This window comes from Cavia porcellus, unplaced genomic scaffold (assembly GCF_034190915.1).
Source record: "Cavia porcellus strain 051 isolate PalLab524CR breed Dunkin Hartley unplaced genomic scaffold, mCavPor4.1 scaffold_12, whole genome shotgun sequence".
Taxonomy (NCBI): domain Eukaryota; kingdom Metazoa; phylum Chordata; class Mammalia; order Rodentia; family Caviidae; genus Cavia; species Cavia porcellus.
In genome coordinates, this window is record NW_026947495.1 from 41,205,533 (window position 1) to 41,227,643 (window position 22,111).

The window sequence follows — 22,111 nt, forward strand, 5'->3', positions numbered from 1 at the left end:
GTTGTCTAGGGTTCTGAGTTTTTTTTCTTTCTCCTTTCTGTCTAGCATAATACCACTTCAGCCAAAGGATTTCTGTCTCCAGGATCACGTAACTGTAAATTTAAGAGCTCAAAGAAGTGTTTAGTAAGAAGTGCTTTAGTTTTCATGTCTCTTTATACTTTTATGTTTAGTCAGGTGACCTCTTAACAGCTTTTGAAATTTATTCTAAGATTACAGAAATGGCCAAAGAGTCCATATCATGCCTCACAGAAAGTGTTTACCCACCTTTGATGAATTGTGCAGCACCAGTTGACATAATTTTACCTCAGATTACCTCTAACATGTGGTAAGTGGTTATTTAGGCTTCTGTTTTATATAAAATGTCACTTAAGAAAGTTTGAATGATCAAAGTTGTATTTCGAATTGATTGACATGTACTTTTCCTGCACATACTGTATTTCAGAAAAATGTAGCTTGAAAGGCCATGAGCAGCATTCCTTGAGGAATGTGAATATTACTTTTCCTTTCCCAAGTGAATTAACTACCAAAATCTCAGTTAAACTCACAGCTAAGCAATCTAACAATATAGTTTAAAAAGCCAGTAAGTTGTCATGTATGCTAATCATGAAGTTCAGTTAGATAAACCTTGTGAGGTTTTAAAATTTTTATTTTTTTAAACTAAAAGTTTGTTTCCCTAGTGTCTAAGAAAGTTAAATGCCTGTGGGTAAGCAGTTCTGGATTGCCATATCTTGATTAAAAGAATTGGTTTTTAGGTATTTCAAGATAATTTCTCTTTAATTGAATTATTAACCTGCCCTATTATGGTATATTCATCAGTAGGACATGAGCTGTTCTTCAGTAAATTATATGTGTCAGACATACATGAAGTCCATGTCTGATGCATAATAGCTAAAGGCATGGTACATTGAAAACGTTCTAGATTAGGAGACTTAACAGTAATATGTCCCAACCATAGATAAACCTAACAATGGTAACTACCCATCTGTATGTATGATAACATTTAATGTGTATTTATATATACTTAAGGAAATCTTAAAAATTCGTCTTTATTAGAGACTTGATGGCTGGGAGTGGTGCTGTATGCTTGTAAACCAGCACTCGGGAGGCTGAGACAGAAAGATTGTCATAAGTTTGAGGCTAGCCTGACTATAGTGTTCAGGATCAAGCTGAACTATAGTTAGAGTTTGTTTTTAAAAAAAGCCTAAAAAGTACATAAAGAGTGACAAATGCGTGCAGTGGGATTGTTTCTAGTATAATTGCTTAAGCCAGACATTAAGTATGAGATTAAAATTTTATTTTAAATTAGACATATATGCCTGCCTCACTGTCAGCCAAATAACAAATGAAGTTACGAGTCAGTATCTAAATAATATTGTGGATTAAATAATAAATGCAGTTATGAATGAGTATCATTGTTATTGTTTTGTTTTGACAAAGATCTCCCTCTGTAGGCCAGGTTGGCTTTGAATTCAGTGTAGCACAGGCTGCCCTATGACCTACAGTGATCCTTTTGCCTTAAAGTCCGAGTGCCTTGATTATAGGTATGCACCACTATATTTAGTTGTGTTTAAGTGGGGAAATTCAGCTGAATAAGTCATGAAAAATACCATATAAAAACCAGATACATTTTTACTCTTAATACTTTTCAGGGCAAGAGGTCTAGGACAACTCATCAGAGCGAAGAATATAAAAACTATTGGGGATTTGAGTACTCTTACAGCATCAGAAATAAAAGCTCTTCCTATTCGTTCTCCAAAAGTATCGAATGTAAAAAAAGCTCTCAGAATATATCATGAACAGCAGGTAAAAACTTAGATGGTATTTACAAATTACATGTTAACAATTGATCTAACAATGCAGTTACAGATGACTGTAAACTGTCATATAGTCATGTTTTTGGTCCTTCCACTCCCATCAAGAGCACTTTTTATTCCCATAGTAAAGTTATTCCTTTGTTTTGTACTGTTTGTAGATTGTATCCCTTGGGTTTATTTTTTGAGTATGCCACATTTGGATAGGGGAGGAGTACGGGGTTGGTGGTTGAACCCAGGGCCTTTGCAGGCTTTCATATCACCAGCCCTTTTTTATATTTTTAATTTTGAGACAGGCAGGGTCTCATCCCATCCCAGGCTGGGATGAATTGTTTATCCCTGTACCATGGCTTCCCAAAGTGCAGGCATGTATTATCAGGTCCACCTAATGTTTTGATTTTGTTATCTTGCACATTTGGATTTAAGTTCTTTTACTTCTTATCAACATTTTGTACATAAACATATGAGTCTAATGAAAGCTAAGATTCTTACCCCCATGAAAATGTATGCAGAAAATTTTATATACAGGTTCGGGATTTACAGATTTCCTAAAAACCCATTCAGAGATCCATCCATTGACACTATTAGAATTTGTCGATAAATGAAAAAAATAAGAGTATGTTAAGAGTGAATACTGGTGTTCTAAATGAGATTTTTTTCTCTCTTTAAAGTAAAATGGATTTTTAAAAAGGAAAGAAGTTAGATTTGCTTAAGGCGTTTACCAGCTACTGATCGATTTTGTATTCTTAAAAATCATTGATTTGTATTGTTTGTCATCCTCAAAAACATTTGCTGACCTACTGCTTTATCAATAACAACAAAAAGAGCTAGCCCTGTTTGCACATTCCTGTAATCCTAGCATTCTAGAAGGCTAAGAGGATCTCACAAGTTCAAGCCTAGCCTGAACAAGTTAGCAAGCAAGATTCCTGTCTGAAAATAAGAGCTAGGAATCGAAGGCCCTGGATTCAATTCCCAGTTCCACCGAGAAAAAACGGAACAAAAGAGTAAAATACTCAGACTGTACTAGGTATAGATTGGGTTTCTCAAATATTTTCTCATTTCACATGCATGGGCACTGGAAAATTGTATGTAATTAATGAGCAGCAGTATAATATACCATAAAATGAATTCATAGAGTATATAATTAAATCATTTAGTATACTCATAGATTTATACCACCAATCACATGATCTAATTTAAATCCATTATGAAATATAAATTCCCAACCCTCCCTTTGAGGAAATTCTGTGTAATCCTGTGTGTGTGTGTGTGGACACAGGCTCTCACTAGTTCAGGCTGGGCTCAAATTCACAGTAATCCTCCTGTCTCAGCATCCAAAGTGCTGGGCTTATAGGCATGCAGCACTACACCCACCACTTTTTTTTTTTTTTTTTTTTTTGAGTCATTGTGGCATTGAACTCACTTTGTGGCGAGGCTGGTGCAGTAATTGTCCCATCTCAGCTTCCTGTGTCCTGGGATTACTGATGTGCTACCATACCCCTTGTTTTTTATTTTTTACACCTGTTCATAGCAGTATTAACTGGGTTAATGTTACAGGTTTTATAACATATGCTCCAAATATTACATGCGTTTCCAACATTTGTAGTATGACTAGTGTTAAATAGGTATGTAACCCTATAATCTGTTATGCAAGAGGATCAGAAATTTAAGCCTCAAGTACACCACTTAACCGTCTAGCAAGAATCTGTCTCAGAGTAAAAAAGAGCTGGTGTTGTATAACTTGGTGCAGAGTCCCTGAATTTAATCACCAGTTCTGCAGAAAAACGAAGGAAAAAGTAATTTTTGACTTGTAGTTTTGTGTTTTTGTTTTTTTGCTGTTGTAAATGTATAATCAAGATGAAATCTCATGGACTTGAAGAAATTCCGGTTTTTGATATTTCTGAGAAAACACTAAATGGAATAGAAAATAAATCAGCTGACGAAGAAAGACTTGCCTCAGGTACAGTTTATTAAAATGAGATAATTTTATTTAGAGAATCAACTAACTTGAAAAATAATTTGTTATGCTTTTAATTTGGCCAGGCTATATGAATTCAGTAAGTTCATTGGTGCTTAATATGAAATATATGAAAAAATAACAATTTAATCCTAACTTCCAGTTCTTCAGGGTGTCTAATAAATATAGAATGTACATTCTGTTAGAGCTCTATTAATTTAAAAAAAGGCATTTCTTTACTAACAGGAGCTCTGATTTTTTTTTCCTACCATGTCATTTCCTTGAAAACCAGTTGTATCCCAGTCTGCTTCCTTAGACATTTAAACTTATAATTTGATAGGAGATACATGCATGTTAACTTTTAACCTGTACAGTTTAATATCCTTTTTTTTCTTAGATTTGATCGATCCTGCTGCTTTAGAAACTCCATTATCGAAAAATCTTGTGGCACAAATTAGTGCTCTTGCGCTTCAGTTGGATTCTGAGGATCTCCATAACTATTCAGGAAGTCAGCTATTTGAAATGCACGAGAAACTTGGTTCTATGGCGAACTCTATAATAAAAAATCTGCAGTCACGTTGGAGATCACCAGCCCATGAAAATTCTAGTTAGTATCTTAAGAGAAAATTGAAGATTTTAAAACATCACCATATTTCCTGATTGATAAACATGTTCTGGCATATTGCAGAATTTAAAAGAGGAAAGTGTTTGCAAAGTTAGTAACATCTAACACCATGAAAGACAGTGATTTTATTGTGTAAGTGCAGTTTTTAATTTCATTAGGTAAGTTTTTTTTTCTCCACCACATTTTCTTGGCTATGTGTAGTTTTTCATGAAAAGTAAATATTTCACTGAAATTGAAAGCAAGAATAGAAACAAGCTACATTTTATTTTGTACTTTCGACTCTTGCTTATTTTGGTGATCTGTGTAATGAAAAATAGGTGAAATTGAAATTTTTTTATTTGAATTTTGCTGAACTGATAAACATGTTTATACTTGGGTTTTGTTTTTACCAGAGGTTTGGGAAATGGTTTCCTAGTAAAACACTTCAAATGAGATGTAAAAAAAAAGAGGGGGCCTTCACCTCCCTCCCACATAGATGTCACTTTAGACAGTTTAGAAGAAGAAAAAATACCAAGTTTCAACTTCCTAGGTTAAAATATTGATGCAGAATGTACTAAAATCCCATTCCTTTGCATTACCAATTTGGGCAGCAGCATTTGCCTATGAAAATTTACTCTAGAGATAACAGTATTCATTTCTCAATGTATGACTGTACATTATGTATAGATGGCATTTAATTTATAAATCTCAGCCTTCATTGATTTTTTTTCAGTTGTGAATACAGTTTTGTTTAATTGAAATATTTGTATATATTTAATACTGAATTATCAATATAGGCAGTAGAAATACTTCATGGGCTTGCTGCAAATACTTGTAGTATTCTGTATCTACAAATAAAACAGCACATAGTTTTTGTACTTAGTTAATAGTGTTGGTTAAAACATGGGTTTATTTTCTAAAGTGTCCAAAAAGTAAAATTTATTGAAATGAGAAAATGTTACATGACAACTTTGCTATTCATGTCCTTTTTCTTTTGGTTTGGAAGAAGATACCAGCCACTAGAAAGTGTGTCTCATTAACATTTCTTCTTAATGAAGAGTTAGTTTGAATATTTTTTCATTGCAAGTTGGACTGTAAGAAGTCTAGAGATAACCTGCTTTTTCCACCTATACCTAAAAGTAAACTTGGATAGAGTTTGAAACTGCTCTTTTTATATGTGTATGTATGTTTTGCCAAGTTTCAAAATAGAGCGTGTAATTAAAACATTTGTAAATTTCACCAAGTAGTGTTAGTGCCTGGTTTCCCATGTATGTTATGTCTTTGTGTGCATGAGACAGAGACAGGGACTTGCTGTATATAGTCCAGGCAGACACGGAGCTATGTCGCCCAGGCTAGTCTTGAATTTGAGATCCTCTAACCTCAGTCTCTGCTGAGCACCCTGATACAGGTATATGCCACCTTGTCCAGCTTATTTGTGGGTGCGGGTGTGGGTGTATGTATGTGTATGTGTGTGTGTGTTTAACTAGAATTTATCTCACTTGTCTGATCAAGTCAGAAGTGCATCAAGTCATAGGATCTTTAACCTTTTGTCTACTTTAAGGTCTCCCTTTCCATTAGGGACCTTCAACCAGTCCCTGTAAAAATTGATCTTTTTCAAAATCAAAAATATTGTTAATACATTTTTGGTTTGAAATATACACCCATATATCACGTGTGTGTGATACATGTAAACAGTGATTTTTAAAAATTCTGGGGTTGTTGAATTAAGAATTGTAGCTTGATTTAAAAAAAAACTCAATTTTAAAAAAGTGAAACACAGTTGTGGTTTACATTGATATTATATATCTGTAATCCTTTAATATCTTAGGACCTTTAACAAAGTCCACTCCTTCTCTTAAGAACCTACCTACCTTCTTTTCTTCCTTCCTTCCTTCCTTTCTTCCATCCATCCATCCATCCATCCATCCAGAGACAGGATCTTTCTGTATATTCAGGCTAGCCTTGAACTCACTGTGTAGCCCAGGCTGGCCTTGAACTTACAGTGAACCCTCCGACCTCAGCTTCCCAAGTACTGGGATTTTTCTGTCATATTTAATACTGAAGAGGCATGAATTTGTAGTGAACAGGATGAGTATGGGTAGGAAAGGGTATGTTTGGAGAAGGAATAGCTGCATAGTTTAATGCAGGTACAGTTCAGAGATAAGAATCAGTTTATTTCACGATTGCATGCCATAAGGTTGGTGTGAACTGTTCTCATGTGTTGGTGGGATGAAGCTCTTGGGAAACTAGAATACAGCGGAAAATGTGGCTAAAATGATTACCATGTAAGTGCTAATACTAGTTAAGTTGTGGTTCATTGAAATTGTGTTTAAAAATACTGTATGAGGCCTAATGTGAGCTTGTTAAATCTTTTTAATTGCTGCGGTGACAAGCATATATATGAATCACCTTACGTCAGTATTCACTGCAAATGTCTCCCCGAAGTAACAAAAGCATTAATATTTTTTTGGTAGGCTCCAGTGTATTGTTTCATTAATAAAAATAGATGTTTTTTCCTAGGTCTTTTCTGATCATTAATAAAACATGGCAGATACTACATTCAGATCCAGTTTAATAATTACTTGTCTTGAATCTAATAGCATGCAGTGTAATTTTTAATACCTATGAAATCTGTTGGACTTAAGTTTTCAGTATTTGAGTCCATTATTTAAAGATACTTGACTATTTCAACAAGTTTAAACCATTGGAGTTTTACTCTTAATTCCAAATAGTATAGATTGGGTCACATTAATCCTTCTAGGGATAATATAGTCAAATAAAGGATTGAAATCTGAATTTTAAAAGCATGATTGTTAGCTGACATTGCTCATGGATTCTTTTTTCAGTATAATTTGAAGGTAGCCACAGATTCTATTACCTTTTCAGGATTATATAAGTATCATTAATTGCCAGAACAACAAATAAAATTGGAGGAAAAAAATAGAGATCTGTATCAAAGTAGGATTTTAAAGGAATGAAAATACTAGAAAAAATTGCTGTTGGAAAAGCTAGTTGGTTGAGATTTAGTAGATGGAGAAGGCTATGTTATTAAATACATAATTCACTTTATCCATAAGCCACTTGAAAACCTTTGTTTCATACATACAAAAACATGCACACACATGCGTATTAGGCTGACCTTCAGATTTTTAATAGTGCTTTTCCAACTTACAGGGTGCAAGTAAAATTGTGAATTCTGCTTAAGTAGATCTCAGTTGGGGCCTGAGAGTTCACATTTTTAACAGACTCCCATAGTATTTACAAGTACTGATGTCTATTATTTGTACTTGTAATAGATTTAAAAGACTCCAAGCCTTTATGTAACATTTGCTAACCTAAGCAGATTTGTCTTAAGATTATTATAAAAGTAATGGTAAACTTTTATAAATTTCTGAAGTTGAAGAATTGAGAATGCAAACTGATTCTGAAGCCATCAATATAAAGTCTAAAACTTTTTGAAAGTTACGATCAGAATTTTGTGTCTTTCGGAGCTTCTATAAATAAAGGATTCTTAAAAAATAGGTACCCCTGAGCCTCATGTTGGTAAAAACCTTATTAATATATCAGATCAGATAGCATTTTCTCATGAGTATATGTGGATCATGGTTTCAATTTTTGTTAATAGGAAAGTTAAGTTTTTCAAATAATCAGAAATATAGTCAGTCTAAATCTTGCTGTCATTTTATTTAATAAACCTTAAAAAGAGCATAATCTCTTAAGATTTGTTTGGTATTGGTAGTGAAATCTCATCTGACATGCTGAGGACTTCTGGTAACTTAATTTGTTGTTCTGTTACTTAGTGAAGAATTTGTTTCATTGTAAGGTGTTATTTGAAGGATACAGTTGAATAATTTGGTCCTTAAAGTGAATTTTTCTATAGATTGAGCTTGGATATTGAGTTTCCCTTAAGTGTTTCAACACTATTTGTAAGAGCTGCCCATTCAAGAGACCAGAAAATTTAACCAAAAGTTGTGTGTAGTAGGACTTTGAAACTGGTTTATCAAGATTTATTGGTTAAAGTGAGGCATGATAGCTCATTTCTGTAATACCAACATCTTGGGGGATTGAGGTAGAATTGAGTTCAAGGTCAGCCTAATCACTTACCAAAAACTTGTCTCAAACATTTGTTTATTGATGGTTTAATTTAATGGTTTCTTGTGGCCCAATTAATGGGATATTTACTCTATGCCAAGTTTAAAGCTTCACCTTTCAAACTTGAAGATCTGTATGCAGTCTTAAAGAACTATGAAAATTCAGTTCTTAGAATACACGTTAAATTTTACAATGTGGTTTTAACCATTTTTCCCTTTATATACTAAACCTTTCTCCAAAGAATGATTTGATTTGTTCTTTAAATCCAAAGATGACATGCTAAGCTATAGCCCCTACTCTTCAGTAAGACTATTGAACTGAAGGCTGTCTTTCCAATTGTTATGTTTACCAAGTTATAATTGTGGAAAATGCTAAGCTTTTTCACTAGAGAGTGATAAAGTGAAGGACGGGAAAGGAACATTGAGCCAAAATTTTAATGATGAAATTACACTTTTGGATGTTGGGAGCAGGAGTCCACAAACTGAAGGTAGCTGTTAACCATACCTGAGAGCTGTTCTGTACCAAACAGTACCATAATTGCTGTTTATAACCCCTTTGAGTGACTTTTTAAAAAGTAGTTTAGCATTGCCCCATACATACACCAGCAATAAACTAATCATCTCCAATAGAAGACAGCTTCGTTAAGTGGATAAAAAATGTGAGTGGGAAGTTTACCTTTAAAATAGTGTTAGGGAACTGAAAATGGAATATAGTATAATTATTTTTATATATATAATTGAATGATTAAAGGGTGTTTAAAGCATTTTATTTTTATAGGATGAAACCTTTGTAAAAGAAAATGAATGTAAGGTGGACCAGTTTTTGAATATAGACATTGAATGGTGGCGTTCTTAACTAAGTCTTTATATAAGGACCAAACAGCTACATCTGCCACCAGTTTTGTACTTCCCATGAGTCAAAATGAGTTTTTATATTTTCTATATGATTGGGAAAAGTTAAGACTATTTTGAAAATGATGAAAATGCATAAATATCAACTTCAGTATCTAAAAGTAAAATTGTTTTGAACCATTAGTCACTCATTTACATACTGTTTACTGTTGGCTGCTTCCTTGCTTCTGTGGCAAAATTGAGTAGTCTGACACAGATGTATAACCAACAACTACTAAAATATTTACTATCTGACCCTTTTCAGATTTGTCAGTTCCTATTATGAAAGATTATTTTGTTCATCTCTGACACATAGTTGATTTGCTTCTTGCAGGCTTGGCTGTATTCTGGATTCTCATTTTTTAAATTTTTATTTTGAGATAGGGTCTTATATGCAGTTCAGACTGGCTTTGGGCTCACTTTGTAGCCCAGGTTGGTGTCAGACTTCGAGCAATCGTCCTGCCTTAGCCTCCTGTGTGCTGGGATTACAGGAATGTGCCACTCGTGCCCTGTTCTCTTTTGTCTTTTACTACTACCCAAATAGGCATACCAGCAGGTACTAGTACTTTCTTAGTTTGTTTTTGGTTTTTGGTGCCGGGGATAAAACTCATGACATCGAATTTGCTAGGCAGGTGCTTTATGCCGCTGAACTAAATCCCCGGCACTAGTACTTTTTAAAAATAATACCTTTTTATTCCTAAACTCTTAGAGTAGCTGTTTGCCATGAAAACAAGGGACTTTGGTTTGAGGGAAAAGAATCTAGCATGGATATGTAACACTTGTGAAATAAATTAGGCTATAGAAGTTTGCTTTTTCTAGCAGTGAATTACCGGTTGCTTTCAGTCTAACTCCACCTCCTGTGGATAGCCCTAACTGATGTGCACTTAGAAAAAGACTAAGAACCAAGCCAGTCATTTGTATTTTTGTTGGCATCACTTGGCAGACTCAGCTTTGAGAATTAAGTTGAAAGTTAAAATATCTGTAATTAACTGCACTAAATGACAAGGTACAGTTTTATTTACTCATGTAATACTTTGTCTAATGCTTGTAGCAGGTAGAGCTATACCTTTTTTTAATTGGTATTTCTGTTTCGTTTTGATGGTTGAGAATCTGATGCACAGTAAAACCTGTCATGAATTGAGAGTTGACTGTTAGTTGAAACTGGTTATTGTAACCTTCCCCCTCACCCCTTAAAAAAATGCACTTTTTACCAAGAATAAAACCATTAAAATCTAAATTCTGGTGTTTATTTTATTTATTTATTTATTTTGCTTTTGGTCTGAGTTCTTTGTATATCTAGCATAATCCAAATACAAATGTATGTGAACATTTTATTCCACTGTCATGAACCTTTCCTCATTTTTACCATTTTTTATTGCCTGCTTTTAAGATTTTAAAGCAGTTTTCTTAGTTTTATGAGTTCTACAGACTTAACTATATTAAGTGAGGGGGCTGGGGATTTAGCTCAGCGGCATAAGCGCCAGCCTTGCAAGCAGGCAGTCGTGAGTTCGATCCCTGGTACCGATAAAAATGAAAAAGACAAAAAAAAAAGAAAAAAAACTATATTGAGGAAAAAGTGATCTCACAAGATAATGCCTTACTGTTCCAGGACTAGTAGAACAGTCCTGTGTGTAACTGGAGGCTTATAGAAGCATTGTCCCAAGATCTGACTTCATCTTCACATGCCTCTCTCCTTGTGTGCATTTTTGTCCAAACTGCCCATTTCTAAGGACGAAATCTATTGGATTAGAACTCACTCTAAAGATCTCAACTAAACCCGAGTTTCTTGGGAACACAATGCAACTGAAAACATACATTTGGGCCTGAATTTTGGCTGTGGTATAACCTAGAGAAAAATTGTCTTAAATTATTTTTTTTTGTCTTAAATTTCTTGATTGAATGGTCACTAAAGTTACTCAGATCTGTATTCTGTAGTGAAAATAGAACTTCCCCATATTGAACTGGTAGAAAGGGGACACAAATCACTTGAAATTATCAATTTTGAGCACGACATTTCCAATTTTGAAAATGTGGTTATTAGTACTTTTTGAGATGTACAGAGAAATGTGAGTAAAAAGGTTTCACTTTAAGAGAGGAATCAGGGAAAACAAACTGGGCAGCAAATGGAGGATTCTTGTTTTTTAAGCTTTAAAAGATACAGAATTTAAAGTATGTTTATAATCTGGTTTATGACAAGTGTAGGATATAAAAATAGCATTTAAAAACTATTACCAGTCAGTTGTACTTTTAATCACAATTGCTACAAGATATTTCCAAAGTTTGGGGATATTTTCACAGTCTTGCTATAGCCTACCTTAACTTGGGTTATTAGTTTACCTGAAGATTAAAGAAGATTATAGAAGAATTAGGAAAGTATTTTTCCACCATTAAGATTCTTGGGTGTTGTTTTAGTTTTTGATCTACAGCGTATCTCAAAGGCCTTTGTGTTAAAAATGTGGTCCATGTGCTGTTGAGGTTATGTCCTACTATTTGGAAAAGGGGCCAAACATCCTGAATGAAAAGAGCCTCTTGACAAATGGTGCTGGGAAAAGTGACTTTCTGTGTATTAATGACAGCCTAAACCAGTATCTTGCCATGTACCAAGTTAAAATTGAAATGCATCAAAGATCTAAACATTTAACACTTAATTTGCTGGAAGATAGAATAAGTAAAACTATTGAAGACTTGGGTGTAAGCAAAGACTTAGCAAAACCTCCATTCCACAGGAAATATAAACAACAGATCATATCCAGTTAAAAAGTTCATCACAGGAAACCACTGACATAGTGAAGAGAAACTTGCATGAGAAATGGTTTTCGGGACCATTATCTAGAGTGTATAAAGAAAGCTAAAAGTTAACCTCTCCTGATTTTAAGGCCCAATTGAAAAATAGGTGCCTGAAATGAATAGACACTTCTGAGGTGAAGTACAGACAGCCCTAATGAAAAAGTGCCCAACATCGGTGGCAATTAAATGCAAAATAACACTGGAATAACGTCTCCAGGAAGAATCAAATGTTGGCAAGATGGGAAAAAGAACATAACTGGTATAAACCATTGTGGAAATTATTAGGGAGATTTCCCAAGTAAATGGTTAGGGATTAGGAAGATGTAAAGTCTTCAGCAGCAACAATTCAACTCCAAGATTTGGAATCTAGATGCCAGGAAAAAAAAAAAAAAAAAAAAGTTGGGGAAGAGGAGGGAAAATGGGTTTCTGGGAAACTAGGAAAAATCTAAAGGGAAATTTGGAGTCTACAGAGAATGAAGAAATCACAATGCAGAAAAAGGAAGGAACACTTCACTTTACCTCTGAGTCTGGCTTGTGTGAGAAACAAAAACTGAATCTACAGAGACAGTGCAAGTGGTGATCCCACAGGGCCTTCAGGGAGAGTTGCATGAAGAGCAGAGTAGTGAATGCTATAAACTACAAGTGGTGAGTGACTCCAATCCAAGTGACTCTGAATCCCCTGAGAGAGTGCCTGGCCAGATGCCATTTTAGGGAGGAGCCAGCTGAGCCTGACAGTCTCAAAACTAGCTTCATTTCAGGGCTACCCATATTAAGCTTCCCACAGCGACTAGATTAGACACTGCCACAGGAGACATCCACCCAGCTAGAGACCCTGAGTGTTATAAGCTAAACAACTCAGGCCCTACTTCGTGACTAGAGGCTAGGTTCAACATCAATTTCCGTGAATTCAAAATTCTAGGACACTCTACAGCTGGCTGGTAATCCGGCATGATCATAGGCTCTGATGTGCTCTGCTGTCTTCCAGCAAGAGTGTCTTGAACTGGACACTGCCACAAAACTAAACCCTAGTATATAACCATATACTTGGAATCACAGAATTTTGTTTTGTGTTTTTGTTTTTTGTGTGTGAATATTGTCTTGCTTTTTCCATCTTTCCCTCCTCGCTTCTTCACTAGTTCTAAGACTGAGCTCAAGGCCAGCCTGAACTGCATAGTGAGACCTTGTCTCAAAAAGACCAAAAAAAAAAAAAAAAACCCACCCCAAAACAAACACCAGGTAAGTAAGGCATATAAAACTCCAAAATAGCCGTGGTGAGAAAAAGCTACCCTAAAGCATATATTAGTCAAGATTTGAGAAATTTACCGTAAGGATAGAATATTAAAAGCTGTTAGAGAAAAGAAATTACTTAGAAAATCATCAAAATCAGCAAATTTCAGGGCTGGGGATTTAGCTCAGTGGTGTATGTGCCTACCTGGCAAGCATGAGGTCGTGAGTTCAGTCCCTGGTAACCTCCCAATCAGATTTCCTAACCCAAATCCTTTAGGAAAGCTAAGATCAAAGTATTTCAAGCCCTAAAAGAGAACAACCTCCAACATAGATTGATGTAAATTATCTTTTATGGAGAAATGAGATATTTCTATGATGAACACCTGAAGAAATTCATGACTGCCATAGCAGCATTCTAAAAATTTCTGAAGGATACTCTAGAAAAAAACAATTTCAAGAATCGCAACAGAATTAATCTAATAGCAAGCAATTATATGGAGGTAGAAGAATGGATACCAACAGGAAAATAATCAGAAGATAAATTAGTACCATCGGTTATATCCATCAGTGTGAATGATTGAGTTCACCACTCAAAAGAAACATTGGCATAGGAGCCCGCAAGGTGCTTTCAGTCATCTGCCTCCCATTTTCCACTAGAACAGGGTCTTAATCATGGTGGATGTGATGGAGTTGCCCAAGTCACACATCAATGTCAGCGTGCTACCCCTGTTCATTGACTGGCCAGCTTGCTTCATAGGGAGGCTGGAAAGGATCCACTGGATAAACATTAGTCCTTTCAGATGGAGAAGGAAAAAAATCGTACCAGTGAATTAATGAAGCCATTTGAGAAATAATATCTGGAATCATGGAAGTAGTTGGAAGAATAACAGCCAAAGTAATCATCATGTGTGTGTTTTACCTCCAGTTTAGAGAAGATAACAATCTTTTTATCTCAGACTTTACAATGTAGCAGTGGAAATTATCTATGAATTCCCTCAGTTTTTTTTTTTCCTTTTGGAGTTGTGCAACATGAAATTTGATGCATTTTTTTTATGATTACAAGAAGCTACACTGATGAATAGAGGGAAGGAACTCTTTGGTGTCTAATATTTAATTTGTTTTTAAATTTTCATTTACCAAATGTTAGATATTTCAGTATTAACATTTGCAGTTTTTGATGGAGCTAGTATTATTAACAGTTCTCACCTATGTTCTTTTATAAAAAACCGAACACATTGTATGGTCACATAAGATACAACAACAAAGCATCTTGTATTTACATCCACTTATTAATAAAAAGTTGAATGGCAAAGGGAACATTGGCAGAATCTATGAAGAAATAAGATCCAACAATAGCCTACTACAAGAAATACTTTAAACTCAAAAAGAAATTCATAGACAAAATCAGAGGGTGGAAAAAAAAAATACCATGCATGTGTGCCATGCAGCACAAACCAGAAAAAATGCCAAGTAGCTATTCTGTTTGCAAACAATGTGGATTTCAAGTAAAGACTGGTCAGAAAAGGCAAGGTCACTATATACTTGTTAAGGGAACAAGAAATACAGAACAATCATATGCCCCAAATACCATCACATATATATATATGATATATATATATATATATATATATATAACTAACATTAAAATCAGATGAGCACTAATATAATTATAATGGGATCTCAAGACCCCACTTACAAATTGATGGAGTAGACAAAGTCAATGAGGAGACTGAAGAAATGCATTTAGTAGATACCTACAATGTTCCACCCAACATCAGAATATATATTCTCTGTAGCACATGGGATCTTCTCCAAAATGGACTACATACTAGCTCACAGAGCATACTTAGGTAAATGCACGGGAACTGAAATTATCCAATGCGTATTTTCAGATCATAGTGTGATGAAACTGGAAATCAGTGGTAACAGAAACCACAAAAACTACATAACAGAAATTAAATAACACCTGCTTGAACAACCAATGAATGGATCAGAGATTAAAGAAGAAACTTGATACCTCATACAATTAAATATATCATACTGGAACTTATGAGACCCAGTGAAAGCAGTCCTGTGAAATAAATTTGTAACAGTGAATTCCCAGAGAAAAACAGCAAACTCAATAACCTAATGTTGAACCTCAACACTAGGAAAAGAAGTTAAATCCAAAGCTTGTAGGAGGAAAAAAGTTATAAAATTCAGAGCAAAAATTAATGCAATTGGGACTAAGAAAACAATACAAAGAATTGAGTTGAATCACCGATGAATCAACCAATAATGCTGGAGGAGTTGTGAGGAAAAAGGAATGCTTCCCCACGGTTGGTGGGAGTGTAGACTGGTGCAATTACTGTGAAAATCAGTCCATAGACTCAAAAAAACTAGGAGTGGAGGACTCATGCAGCCCAACTATTCTCCCTTCTGGGTATCTTCTTGGAAGAATTAAAAACATTACACCATAGTGATATTTATGCAACCATGTTTATAGCAGCACAATTTGTAATAGCTAAATCTTGGACACAGCCCAAATGCCATTAACTCAGAAATTTATAAAAAATGATGTAGTTGTTTTATACAATGGAGTGCTACTCAGCCATAAAGGATAAACTTAAGGCATTTATAGGTAAATGGATATAACGTGAGACCATACTCATAAGTAAAATAAATTAAATTCACATGTGTAAGCATCATATTGTCTCCTGGTGTGAGAAGCTGAAAGACTAAGGTCTAAAATGTACAATAAATATTGTGAAATGAGAAGAAACTGTTCAAAAGAAGTAGGGCAGGGGAAGAGGGAAAAGAAGGAAGGGAAAGGGAAAAGAATACAAATTAGCCATACCAGTTTCTTTTAGTTCATTGAAAAGAAAGGTTTGTGCTAATAAAATTTGCAGAATTGGTTGTGCCCATATCTTAGACTCTGAGTAACTACTTTGAAGATAACAATACATAATATATCACCTATTGGTATTCTATTGGTATTTTTGTTATTAAATTTATCTTTTTCATAAAATAAAAAAGTTGGTTCTTTGGGAAGATTGATTAAAATAGACAAACCATTAGCTGTCCTTACTAAAATGAAGGAAAAAAAATACACAAACCTATGCAGTTAGGATCGAAAAGGATGAAATCACAACAGATCCTGCAGAAATCCGGAAGATCATTAGTTCCTACTTTGAGAACCTGTACTCTAAACGAGATAGAAAATTCAGAGGAAATAGACAGATTCCTAGATAGATATGAACTACAGATCTGAAGGAGATATAAAATTCTAACCGATCCAATATCAGTCAATAAAATTGAAGAAGTAACAAAAGATTCACTACTGGATTCTGTAAGAAATTTTAGTGGTTTTTTTTTTGTTGTTGTTGTTTGTTTGTTTTCGTCTTTTTCTTTTTTCTTGGTACTGGGGATCAAACTCACAACTGCCTGCTTGCAAGGCAGGCGCTTACACCACTGAGCTAAATCCCCAGCCCCTCTGCAAGAAATTTAGAGACGATCTAATGCTACTGCTCTTACAGTCTTTTCTCTCTCTCTCTCTCTCTTTCTTTTAGAAACAGCATCTTGTTATGCAGTTCAGGCTGTCCTTGAGCTCACTTGGTAGTCCAGGCTGATCTCAAATTTGCAAGAATCCTCCCGCCTTAGCCTCCTGAGTGCTAGGATTACAGGAGTGTGCCACACTACACCCAGCTTTCACAGTCTTTAATGAAGTTGAAAGAGAAGCAATAGACCCTCATTCTTGGAAGCCAGTATTACCCAAAACTAAAACTAGAAAAGGATTCAATCAAAAAAGAACTGCAGACAATCTCCCTAATCCTCGATAAGATACTGGCAAATAGAATGCAGAAAATCATCAAGAAAATTATACACCATGACCACGTAACATTCATCCCAGGTTTGCAGGAATGGCTCAACATATGTAAATCAAATCTAATATACCACATTAACAGAACCAAGGTCAAAAACCACATGACTATTTCAATGCAGAAAAAGCATTAGACAAAGTTCAACACTCATTAATGATAAAGCCCCAAAGAAAATTGAAAGAGATGGTCTACCTCAATCTGATAGCCATTCATGGTAAACCAACAACTAACATATTAAATGGTCAAAAACTGAAAACTTTCACTCTAAAAATCAGGAACAAGAGATGGATGTCCACCACTTTTCTTTTTTTTTTTTTTTTAATTGGTACCAGGGATCAAACTCACGACTGCCTGCTTGCAAGGCAGGTGCTTATGCCGCTGAGCTAAATCCTCAGCCCCTCCACCATTTTTCAACATACTCCTGGGAACACTAGCTGGAACAATTAGGCAACAGAAAGAAAAGGAAAAATATAGGAAAGGAAGAAGTTAAAGTATTGCTGTTTGCAAATGTGATGATACTCTCATAGATCCCCCAAAATACCACCAAAAGACTTCTAGTATTAATTAGCAAATTTAGTAGCATAGCAGCACACACACTCAGTGCTCAAAAATCAGAAGTATTTCTGTACATGAGTAACAAACTCAGAAATTAGAGAACATACTTTTTTCACAACAGCATCAAGAAAACGGAAATACTTAAGCTTTAATCTAACAAAGGAAGTGAAAACTTCTATGTTGAAAGCTATGGTACTCTGAAAAAGGATATTGAAGAGATATCAGAAAATGGCAAGAAATATCCTATTCTTTTATAGGCAGAACCAATACCATGAAAATGGCCATATTTTCACAACTGTTGTACAGATTTAATGCAATCGCAATCAAAATAACAACAGCATACCTCACAGATCTAGAGAAACAATTCTAAAATTCATATGGAACCGAAGCCTAGAATAGCAAAAGCAATTCTGAGTTTCAAGAGTGAGGGAGGAGAATTGCAATCCCCAATCTGAAATTAAACTACAAAGCTACAGTAATTTTAAAAAAACAACCAGCATGGTATTGATAAAGTAACAGACACAAGGCATAATGGAACAGAATAGAAACAACTCCAAGGATACTCAGCTACCTTATATTTATTTATTTATTTATATTTTTATTTTAAAACAAAACAAAAGAGTCATAATACCTTCACTGGAAAAAGCCTCTTTAATAAATGGTGGTAGAGGGGCTGGGAATTTAGCTCAGCGGTGTAAGTACTTGCCTTGCAAGCAGGTGGTCGTGAGTTCGATCCCCGGTACCGATAAAAATGAAAAAGACAAAAAAAAAAAAAATTAAAAAAAAAAAATAAATGGTGGTAGGAAAGCTGGCTTCCCACATGCTGAAGACTGAACCCAGACTCGTATCTCTCACCATGCACTAAATGAAAATTGAAATGGACCAAAGACCTAAACATTAAAAGACAAATAATCTACTGGGAGATAGATTAGGTAGAACTATTGAATAGGCTAAGGCAAAATCTTCATGAATGAAATGCTGATTGGACAAGAATACTACAAAGAATCAACAACTGAGATCACATCAAATTAAAATGCTATTTTTTGCACAGCAAAAGAAATGACCAACAGAGTGAAGAGACAACCTACAGAATGGGAAATTTTTTTCCCAGCTACTCCTCAAAGGACTAACATTTAGCTAAAACTAGAGATTCCATTTGACCCAGCTGGGTGCTCCTAGGGACACAGAGTTAAAAGCATCATACCAAAGTGATATATGCATACCCATGTTTACAGCAACACACTTTGTAATAGCTAAATTTTGGAAATATACCAAATTCACATCAATAAATGAATGGATAAAGAAAATATGGTATTTATATTGAATGGAGTATTACTCTGTCTTAAATAAGGATAAGCTTGAGTCCTGTTTAGGTAAATTAGACCATAATTTTAAATGAAATAAATTAGGCACACAAGTTTTAATATTGCATTGTTTCTCTTGTGTGAGAAACTCAAAGTGTAAACAAGGACCAAAATGGAGGATAGAAGAGAAGTAGGAAAAACATGTTCAAATGGGAAGGGAAATAAGAGAAAGGGAGAGGAAAGGGAAATGGGAATTAATAAAAGAATGGGAAGGGAAAAATGGAAACAAAGCTTTTGTAAATGGGGAGGGGGAGAAGGGATGGGAGGAAAGGGAATCAGAAAAAAAGAAGTGATATTATATACAGGTACAAGTTTCATGTGATGAATGTGATCATTGTGTATTTTCTATATACTAGAAAAATAATAAATAAATAAATAAATAAATAATAAAACTTATCAGGCTCCCAATCCTATGGATGAGCTTATGGTGAAGAATAAAATGAAAGAGGCAATGCAATCTGGGTTTTGGGGGATTCAGGACGATCAGACCTCCTGTGGCAGGAAAAACAGATTTTCCCAGATTGTCCACTATTTACTGGGTAATTTCATATTGAGAAGGTGTGTGTAAGTGCAGGGAACGTCTGAGGAAAAAGACGCAGTAGTGAGCAAGGACTTGTGACATGAACAAATGCAACAAAAATCTTCCCTTAATGAGACAACTGGTTGATCCCTGTGGCTGGCGGTACAGCTCTGAATTCTGAGCGAGGTTTAGTACCTCACCTGCGGTGTTATGCTGATTTCAGAGGCATCACACGGTCGCAGACCACTACACGTCTCCACTGTCACTGTTAGTGTGTACAGTTCTATTTTCTGGGTGCCAGTCGCTGGCTCTTTGAGCAAATCATCTAGGCCTGGACAAACATAAGTTAGTATAGCAAAGCCAAATGATTAATTATAAAGCCTGCTCAGTGCTGCCTCATGTGGTCTCCATCAAATACTAAAACTAGAAGTTCCATTGGACCCAGCTATTCCCCTTCCAGGTGTCTTCCCAAAAGAATTAGACCATAGTGACACATGCATATCTGTGTTTAAAGCAGCACAATTTACAGTAGCTAAATGTTGAAAACAAATCATATGCTTATCAACATGAAAGGGTAAAGATATTTATATATAATGGAGTAGTACTCTGCCATAAAGAAGGATAAACTGCAAACATTTTTAGGTAAATGGATGCATAAATCATAAATGAAATAAATCAGACACATGTTTAAATGTTGCATTCACTTGTGTGAGAAATTCAAAGTATAAGTAAATAACAGTGCCTAGATAGATTTTAATCCTAGCACTCACAAGACTCAGGCAGGATGATCACTGTGAGTTTGAGGCTCTCCTGGGCTGTACAGTGAGTTCAAATCCAGTCTAAACTACATAGTGAGACCCTGTCTCAAAAAACAAAAACCAACATGAACTAAGTCTTTTTCAAATGAGAAGGTGAAAAAGAGATTGAGGAAGAGAGAAAAAAGGGAAATGGAATTTAAAGAAAAAATAGAATTAAGATAAAAAATGGAAAGAAAGCTTTCATAACTGAAGAAGAAGAAGAAGAAGAAGAAGAAGAAGAAGAAGAAGAAGAAGAAGAAGAAGAAAAAGAAGAAGAAGGAGAAGAAGAAGAAGAAGAAGAAGAAGAAGGAGAAGAAGAAGAAGAAGAAGAAGAAGAAGAAGAAGAAGAAGAAGAAGAAAAAGAAGAAGAAGGAGAAGAAGAAGAAGAAGAAGAAGAAGAAGAAGGAGGAGGAGGAGGAGGAGGAGGAGGAGGAGGAGGAGGAGGAGGAGGAGGAGGGTTGGCAGGGAGGTGAGGGAGAAGAGAATTAAGAAGTGCTGTGTACAGGTACAAATTCCTGTGACGAATGTGATCGTAATGTACTAATAAAAAATAAATTTTTAAAAAAGAGCTGAGCTTTGTGGGAAGTCTTAGGTCATCAGAGATAGGCCTCCCAAGGGGACGGTGTCATCCTGGCCTCTTTCGTGCTCTTCTTTTCAGGCACATGGTAAATGAACTGCCATCACACCTGCCAGGAGATTTTCTGCCTTGCTGCGAGTCAGTGACACCAACTTACAGAGGACTGCAGCTTTCAAAGTCATGAACCAAGACAGATTTTTTTGAAGTTGATTTTCAGCCAAGCATGATGGCGCACACCTGTAATTCCAGCACTCAGGAGGCTGCGGCGAGAGGTCTGCCACAAGTTTGAGGCCAGCCTAGGCTACGCGGTGAATTCAAATCCATCTTGAACTCTATAGTGAGACCCTGTCTCAGTAAAGAAATAAATAATCAAAGCTGATTTTCTTAGAGATTTTGTTGTAGTAGTAGCTAACCCAGGGATGATCTTTATTTCTTGGGACTGTAAGGACACTTTAACATTTTTATCACTTAAATCCTAGCATCTAACCAGTGCCTAATATACAGATATAGTCTATCATTCACAAATATGCTCACTCTGCTAAAACATTCTCACCATATGAGTATTAGGCACATGAATTAGCTTGGGGGGCGAGGAATGTAACTCTAGTGGTAAAGCACTTGCCTAACACATGCAAGGCCCTGGGCTTCAGTCTCTTGCACTGAAAAATAAAAATACTGAGACGGTAGTATTATATTGCTCTAAAGATTACAGGGACAAATCTTACTTTTTTAGGAAGGTTAGTCTGTAAACAGGTAGTAAACCCTTATTGAGTGTCTCTCTACTTTTATTCCTTATGCAAGTCTTTGCCCTACACTCACTTGATACAGATGGAAAGAATCAATTGAGGTTAGGTCTGGATCCCACAATTGTTTCTAAAACTTTTAAGGGGAATCTGCTCAACAGAACCATGGAAAGTTTTGGTAATGTTTACTCTTGTGCATTTTTAACAGTACTTTTTAAAAACTCTTAGGTAATATTTTTGGTTAAATATACTGTAAGGAATTTGCTTTATTGAAATTTTTACTGGTAAATCTTAAAACCATAAAATAAAAGTTCAGCCAATCAGCAG

The 22,111-nt window shown here is 35.3% G+C and overlaps 1 protein-coding gene across 3 annotated transcripts in view; it reads left to right on the forward strand.

The window, feature by feature from the left end:
- Rif1 (replication timing regulatory factor 1) overlaps window positions 1-10,591 on the forward strand; it is a 67,724-nt gene extending 57,133 nt beyond the window's left edge. For 2 of the 3 annotated variants that reach the window (XM_063259058.1, XM_063259059.1), the window contains exons 32-36: window positions 46-123; window positions 210-325; window positions 1,650-1,803; window positions 3,669-3,771; window positions 4,166-10,591. In XM_063259058.1, coding sequence (XP_063115128.1) covers window positions 46-123; window positions 210-325; window positions 1,650-1,803; window positions 3,669-3,771; window positions 4,166-4,380 — 666 coding nt within the window. In that variant the 3' untranslated portion in view covers window positions 4,381-10,591. The remainder of the gene's footprint in view (window positions 1-45; window positions 124-209; window positions 326-1,649; window positions 1,804-3,668; window positions 3,772-4,165) is intronic. The other variant, XM_063259060.1, reaches the window with a different exon arrangement.
- Window positions 10,592-22,111: the final 11,520 nt, after the last annotated feature.